At 33.2% G+C, this 8737-nt stretch overlaps 1 protein-coding gene across 1 annotated transcript; it reads left to right on the forward strand.

The window, feature by feature from the left end:
* Positions 1-4941: 4941 nt before the first annotated feature.
* LOC135930888 (tyrosine aminotransferase-like) lies at positions 4942-6270 on the forward strand. Its single transcript, XM_065467686.1, has one exon. It carries the CDS (start codon positions 4942-4944, stop codon positions 6268-6270), a length of 1329 nt encoding a protein of 442 aa, XP_065323758.1.
* Positions 6271-8737: the final 2467 nt, after the last annotated feature.

Below are 8737 nucleotides of genomic sequence, written 5' to 3' on the forward strand. Positions count from 1 at the left end.
GCTTGTTATATTTGCCATATTTTTGTCTAAAGGTCTGACCTCTTTCCCATTGATTTTATGCCCCAAATATACGATTTCTGATACTCCCAACACACTTTTTTCAACGCTTGCCCGCAATCCTTTATCCTGGATCCTTTTGAACACCTCCTCCAATCTTCGTTCGTGTTGCTCGGGAGTCTTTCCCATCACTAATACGTCATCCATGTAGTAAAATACTCCCTCTAGTCCTTGAAAAACTGCCGCCATCGTTCGTTGAAAAATTGGAGCCGACACGCTAAGTCCAAACGGCAATCTACAGAAGGCATACAATCCCTTCGGAGTCGTGATCGTTAATAGCTTTTGTACCTCGGGTTTCACCTTCAATTGTAAGTAAGCGTTCGAAAAGTCCACCTTTGAAAAATATATGCTACCCTTTAAATTAGCTAATATTTCTTCAATCCTAGGTAACGGATATTTTATCTCCACAACCCACGGGTTTAGCGTGACCCGAAAATCAGCGCATAAACGAAGCTTTCCATTGGCCTTCTTCACGGGTACTAACGGTGTTGCCCATTCGCTATATTCCACTGGACAAACAATGCCCTTCTGCACCCACTGCTCCAATTCCTTGTCTACTTCATTTCGCCATTCGAACGGTATCCGACGTAATGCACAAAACTTGGGCACATATCCCTCCTTTAATTTGATATCCACTTCATAATCTCGGAGACAACCCAACTTCTCATCAAAAATCTCCTTGTAATTTTTCATCAAGTTTCTCACTCCCTCTTGTACTTTGATCATACCAAATTCTATCTCTCTATCCCGCAATTCCCTCTCTTCCCGTCGTCTTGTTTCCTTTCCATCCATTTCCATTTGTTGGCTATGTGTTCCCTTAGTATTTCCTTGTTCCAAATCATCATCTTCTCTAGTCTCTTCTTCTGGCAACATTATTTTCCCATCTGCCAATCTCTCCAGCTCCGCTTCAAACTTTCCTTGATCATGAATTTCTTTCTGTTCTTCAGTATCATTTCTTTCTTCCTTTCTCCCAAAGTCGCGACAACTCCTAAAATTCTCTCCAATACCTCCCCTAAAATTCTCCCCAATACCTCCCCTATAGTTCCCCTCAAAACCTCCCTTATAATTTCCCCCGATACCTCCCCTATAGTTCCCCCCGAAACCTCCCTTATAATTTCCCCCGATACCTCCCCTATAGTTCCCCCCGATACCTCCCCTATAATTCTCCCCAATACCTCCCCTAAAATTCCCCCCAATATCTCCCCTATAATTCCCCCCGATACCTCCCCTATAATTCTCCCCAATACCTCCCCTAAAATTCCCCCCAATATCTCCCCTATAGTTCCCCCCAAAACCTCCCCTATAGTCTCTAACAACCCTATTATCCTCTCTTCTCCTTTCCCCTTCCAAAAAGGTTTCAATTCCTGGCAATCTCTCTCCATACCACAAATTCATATCTCTATTTTCTTCATATCTTGCAACAGGTAAAAATACACCACACCATGCGAATACCCCCCAAAAACCACAATCTGGACCAATTCGGGTGATCCAATCCCATCCCACTACTGACTCTACCTTTCGATCTACTATCCATAAGTCCAAAATCTCCACTCTATTCTCTAATACCACCTTTAACTCCACCCTTCCCATCACTGCGACTTCTGATCCATCCAACTGACGGATCTTGATGTCCTCCCGTTTAATTATCCCTTCCGACCAAATACTCTGATATTTCTCATATCCCATCACGGATATGGCTGCCCCGGTATCAAATAACATGGATACCATATTTCCATTCAAATTTATCCAAACTCTAGGGCAAGGATCATGTATCCTTTCCTCTTGTATCATATATATGCCCTTTGATACCCAATCTTTCTCACTATAATCTAATCTTTCCATCTCTTTCGCCCAAAGCCCCCCGACCTTTGCGGCATGCTCTTTGCCATCATATAGTCACAAATACTCGCAATCTCTCGCCCCATGTCCTTCCTTCCGCCAACGGAAACAGATTCTATTCTGCTCTTTATTCACAGCCAAAAATGGTATTCCTACCTCTTTATTTTTTTCACTTTCTATAATTCTAACATTTGGAGCACTTTGCCCCATGTCCCTCTGCGGAAAACCGCCTCTAGGTTTGAAATTACCCACATTGCATTCCTCCCTATTATGACCAAATCGACCACAACCTGCACATCGTAGCTTATCACGTCTTCCTGAACAAAACGTGGCTATATGTCCATATTTTCCACATTCAAAACATTTCGTTTCTTGGCAATCTCTGACCATATGTCCCTGTCTTCCGCAATTATAACAATTCATTCTCCCCCTTACTCTTGAATCAAAGTTGGGTCTCATTTCTCCTCTCCTTCCCTGTGAACTTTCTCTAGGTCCCCTATATGTCCCCAATCTCTGATTAGTATATGAATCTCTCCTTTCAGGCCTATAGGTTAATTTATCTAATTCGCTATCCGTCCACCCATTAATTAACTCCTGCACTGGGAACCATGTTACCTTTCCCATAACATCCTCTTCCCCATTATGTCCTTCTATAGTCAATGTCTGCCCCTTTATTTTCACACTTCGACTTCTTCTCAACTTTCTTCCCCATATTAAGCTACACATCCATATTACTAATATAACCAATGCCCCAAAAATATTATACTGTATTTCCCAGTATTTTACAAATTTTAAACTTTTCATTTCGACCTTATAAAAAATTTATAATTAATTTCAAAATAAAAATTTTTGTTATTTGTAATGTTAATAGATATGATATTATTAATAGTGTAAACAATCCAATAATACACATGTACATCTACAGTTAATAAGTCTAAAGATACGACAAAAATTTGGGCAAATTTTGTGTAACAGATTTACAACTCGTAAAATTCGGACAGCACTTCCGTACGATAAGACTTTTTTTTTTTGAGAGAGCAGAGAAAGGAAAAAAAAAATAAATGGACAGCTGATGTCGATGATGAAGACGATGTATACTTCACTTCAAGACTCAAATACCACTATATGATATTTTTCACTCGAAGACTCAAATACCACTATATGATATTTTACCGCAGATGTAGATGAAGACGATGTACAATTCACTTCAAGACTCAAATACCACTATATGATATTTTCCACTCGAAGACTCAAATACCACTATATGATATTTTACCGTAGATGTAGATGAAGACGATGTACACTTCACTTCAAGACTCAAATACCACTATATGATATTTTCCACTCGAAGACTCAAATACCACTATATGATATTTTACCGTAGATGTAAATGAAGACGATGTACACTTCACTTCAAGACTCAAATATCACTATATGATATTTTCCACTCGAAGACTCAAATACCACTATATGATATTTTCCACTCGAAGACTCAAATACCACTATATGATATTTTACCGTAGATGTAGATGAAGACGATGTACACTTCACTCGAAGACTCAAATACCACTATATGATATTTTCCACTCGAAGACTCAAATACCACTATATGATATTTTACCGTAGATGTAGATGAAGACGATGTACAATTCACTTCAAGACTCAAATACCACTATATGATATTTTCCACTCGAAGACTCAAATACCACTATATGATATTTTCCACTCGAAGACTCAAATACCACTATATGATATTACGACAACCGCACTAACCAGGTTGCTTTGTATAAACACGGCACCAATTTCAAAATTTCACCGTACAGAAATGTTTAACTTAACAGTATATTTATTTTTTTTTTACCCCTTTTTTTCTTTTGAATAAATTGGTTTTATTTTTCTTTAAAACAATAAATATAAAAAAAATATAATTGATAATAATAATGAATTTCCACTTTTTTTTTAGTTTATATAAGATTATTTTTTTTTATAAATATTAAATTATTATTTATTTTTTTTTTTACATAATAAATATTAAAAATATTTATATAATGACGTTCAAGATGACTGCGCGAAACAAAAAAAAATATTAAAAATAAAATTTCAAACAAAAAAAATATTTCATGACTCATACAAAAAAATAATAAAACTATTTATAACAGGTTATTCATCCCTTAGGAAAATCCTGGCTACGCTTATGTCAGTATTTATTTTCAAAATCTCCAAGTTAGCCAGGTTCTTTTAGCAGTAACCCCAATCTCTAAATTAACCAAGTTCTTTCATGAATAACTCTTTACCCAATGTCTAAATTACTATAGATCCATAATCATAATCCATAAACCAAATTACCATATAAATGTCACTATGTCTCTAGTATCCATGCTTTTACAATATTATTTCTCATAATGTTCCATTTTTACTGAATCATCAATTTCCCAAAATTATTTTCATATTTACAAATATTCTTAACATAGTCCCTTTCAAACGAAAGTGAAAAGATTTTTTTTAAAAATAATATATCCTTAATTATTGGTCTATTATATTGTATGTGCAACCACTTTTCTTTTCATTTAATAAGTGATCACGAATTTTTCATTGTACAAATTTTTGGATCAATTTTATTAATTAAAAGAATTCTAATGTGAATAGTAGGAAAAGAAATTCATCCCAATCCTCCACTAACTATTCAAAATCTATAATAACCTATCGAAGGATAATCAATTATTATGATTGTCGATTATCAATAATTGAAGTATTGATTGTTGAGAATCTGTATTCTCAATAATCAGAAACTTTTATTTATCCTAATGATATCCTGTTATAAAAAAACTTCGACAATTGAACAACTTAAATCTTGTATTTTGAATGAAGATCGTTGACCATCAAAATAATTCAGGCCAATTTTATAATAAAAATAATTGATTAAAATTAATCTAGGGGCGATATGGCATAATTTGAAAAAATAATATAGATATTCACATCTTCATATATTATATTCTCAGAACTTTATTTGAACTCAAAAAAAGTGTTAAATATAATTAAAGGCGAATGATTAAATACGACGCTCAAACTCAGACATCTTCACTGAGTTCAGGGAGTTGGGATGTAGATTTTAAATCCTATGAAAATCTTAGCCAGAAAGGGTTCCATAAAATGATAACTGTATCCAAAAGAGCAGCAAATTGTATTAATCCACCACGAGCCATCTTCGAAACTTTGTCGGTCAAACCAAATCCTGACAAATATCTCATATCCTTATCACAAGGTGATCCTTCACTCCACCAATTATTCCCAGTCCACAATGAAATGATGGACGCCGTCATAAACTCTGTCAAAAGTAGGCAATTCAACTCCTATGTTCCTTCTGTTGGACTTGAGTCAGCTAGAATAGCCATTGCCAATCTATACATTAAACAAGGTGTCAATATCAATTGGAAAGATGTTTTCTTGACAACAGGTTGTACGCAAGCCCTGCAATGGTCTATTGAATGTTTGGCCGATAGGGGCGACAATATACTTATTCCAAAACCTTGTTTTCCCATTTACAAGACCTTCGCAAAAATGAATGGAATCGCATTTCAGAGCTACAATCTAATCCCTAAAAATCAATGGGAAATCAATTTGGAGCATTTAGAATCCCTGATAAACTCGAAAACAAAGGCGATAATTATTAATAACCCTTCGAATCCATGTGGATCCGTATTTTCCAAAAAACACATTCTTAAATTCCTCAAATTAGTGTCAAAATATGATTTACCAGTAATATCCGACGAGGTATACGCTCACATTGTTTTTCCTGGTCAAATTTATTATTCAATAGCCGATCTATCTTCCACTGTGCCGATTATAATATGCAACTCGATAAGCAAACGGTACATAGTGCCGGGTTGGAGAATCGGGTGGATAGCCATATATGACCCCATTCATTGCTTGGATCGAGTCAAAGAGGCTATATGCCGGTTGTGCCAAGCCAGCTTTGGTGTTAGTTCTATGATACAAGCCGCTTTACCTACAATATTAACCAAAACCCCCGATTCCTACTTTCTAAATGTTGTTCAATTAGCCTACGAGAATGCTAAAGAAATAAAAAGCGCTCTCGCAAAAGTCCCGGGCATCACCGCAATGTTTCCCCAAGGCGCCATATTTATGATGATCTATATATCCATGAAATGCTTTCCCGAGTTCAAAAGCGAATTTGAAGTAGTCGAGAGACTTATACAAGAGGAATCCGTTTTTCCGTATCCATCTTCGATATTCGGAATAGGCGGCTACATTCGAATTTCGTTGATAATCCCTAAAGATAAAGCCATTGTTGCGGCCGAAAGAATGTCCAAATTTTTCAAAAATCATTACAGATTTCAAAATTTAGAAATATAAATTATTTAAAAAAAAACCTTTTAAATAATAAATTTATGTTTTTTAAATTTTTTTTAGAAAAAAAAGGAAAGTCAATGTGTTATCTAATTCTTAATGATTAAAAATAAAATTTATATCATATCTATTATATAAAAAAGTAAATGATTTTTGGACAAGTTAGCAAAGTTCCATGGCGGCTTTATCAAGTTTTTGGCCTAAAAAATTGACTCATCCCAGGAGGCGTCTCTGGCCTTTACAATCTCAGGGGGCTCAAAAGATTTTTTTTTAGTGGTATTCAAAATTTTGAGAGGGCTCTTAAAATTTTTCAGGGACCTGGAGTCCCCTTTCCCCCAGTGACGCTACTGACTCATACCTCTAAGTTGAGCCTCAACTTGAAGATTGAAATGAGTAAGTCAGGATAAAAACTTGGCTTCCCTGGAGTGGTCAAAGTAAAGTAATTTTGATAATTGGCTGGTTATATTACCCTCTGTTAACTGATCATTAATTTAGAAAATTATATTAAAAATATATATTTATATGTATGCTCATTTTTTTTAGTATTGTAAACGGTTATTCAAATTATTATTGTTTAAACGGTTCTAATTGAGCCTAATTATTAAGCGGCTAGCTCAACATTTTATCCATAAAAAATGCCAGTCTGAGGATTTTGATCAAAGATGGCACAAAGGTTTCGACATTCTCCAAGGAAATTTCGAGCCTTAGGCAATATAATTATGATTAAAATATTTAGTTGGCCTCTAAGAATCGGCCCAGATCAAGCCATTTAACAACACTAATTTAAAGTGAACCCATTTGTTAATAAAATTGGTTATTATTTTGGGATAAAAGATGACCAAAGCAGCATTTCTCTTTTAAATACGAATTTTGAACGTGAAAGTATTCTTTTGGTTTCCTTCTATTAATGTTGTTAAAAAGCCCGATTCGGGTTGATTTTTAAAAACGGACTCGTTTAATATTATAACCAAAATAATAGTATACTCAAACCTGGTTTTTTTCTCATCGATGGCAGAAAGGTTTGGAATTAGGCTTAAAGTGGTGAATGTGCGTTATCTCCTTTTTAATTAACTTAGGTCCATTCTGAAGTTTACCGTATAATGGTCACTTATTTTTTAAATGATAGATGTAATTGTTGGATTAAATTTTAAGAAATCTTATCGAATTGGAAGATTCCATGAGTATGTATATGATTTTAGGATATTATATTGAAAAGATTAATTATCCTTAAAATATTTTTACGCGTGAGTTTTATATACTATTTAATATATTCATTGTTTTTTTATGAAGAATGCATGAATTTTGTTATATTTTAAATTAGGCAGAAAGTATTACTTTATTCCACAATCATTATTATTTATTTGTTTTTTAAATATAATATTTCATGAATATGTTAGCCAATATTTATCTTATTTTCGTGCCTAGAAATAGTGTTGTTAAACGGCTCGAATTGAGCCGATTTTTAAAAACGGCTAACTCAATATTTTAGCCAGAAAATATTGCCTAAAGCCTAGAGGCTACACTAAAAGATGTATAAACATTTGTGTTATCTATGAACATAACCTTCAGTCTTGCTTAATATTTTTATGGCTAAAATATTGAGTTAGCCATTTTTAAAAGGCTCAAATGGAGCCGTTTAACAAAAGTACCTAGAAATAAAAACAACATCATAATTATTATATAAATTATTGCAATAAAACAAGACGCCACCTAGCCGTTATATTTTATAACATTTTTGCACACCTATTAATTATGTTATATTTTTTAAAAAAAATAATCTTGAAAAATTACTCGTTTTTTAAGATATTAAAAATTTAAAAAATTAAATAGGATAAAAAAAATCCCTATAAATATATCCATGGATTAAAAAATCCTCAAATAATATATTTAAAAATTTTGAGAAAATCAATTCCTGAGAATTATTTTTTAAGAATTATTATTAGGGATTTTTTTTTTCCGGGGAATTATTTTGCGCCTACCCATGCTTATGAACTTGGAAATAAAAAAAAAAGTACAAATTTCTGAATGATATATTATATTTTCAATGAACTTCATTTCTGATAAAATTAAAAAATTTTTACTTAGCAAAATCATCTTTTGGGAATTCAGTAAAAATTTCGTTAATTTTTAATTCTGAGTAATTAAGGGGAAAAAAATAATAATATATGTTTAAGAACTCACCTACATATTTTGTAATTAAGAATTACATATTTGGCTTAAGCTTCAGAATTGATACTTGCTAAAGTTTGGGAATCTTTTTGCTTAAGGCTGCGTCTTAATATTAGAATCAGATTTCTATACTTTTTTGAAAATATAACTGATACTTTATATCTAAGTAAACAGAAAAGTTAATATCTATAAAGATCGTAAGCTTTTCTCGGTAATTTAGTAATCAAATATAGATTCAATACAAAACATTTTAACTAAAAAAAACAAAATTCAAAAAGATTAGCTTCAATATAACATGTAAAAA

Source organism: Gordionus sp. m RMFG-2023, chromosome 1 (assembly GCF_954871325.1).
Source record: "Gordionus sp. m RMFG-2023 chromosome 1, tfGorSpeb1-WG-v2, whole genome shotgun sequence".
Lineage (NCBI taxonomy): Eukaryota > Metazoa > Nematomorpha > Gordioida > Chordodea > Parachordodidae > Gordionus > Gordionus sp. m RMFG-2023.

Excerpts from the sequence above, each read along its gene's own strand:
- LOC135930888 (XM_065467686.1), top strand. The coding sequence starts at position 4,942 with ATGATTAAATACGACGCTCAAACTCAGACATCTTCACTGAGTTCAGGG.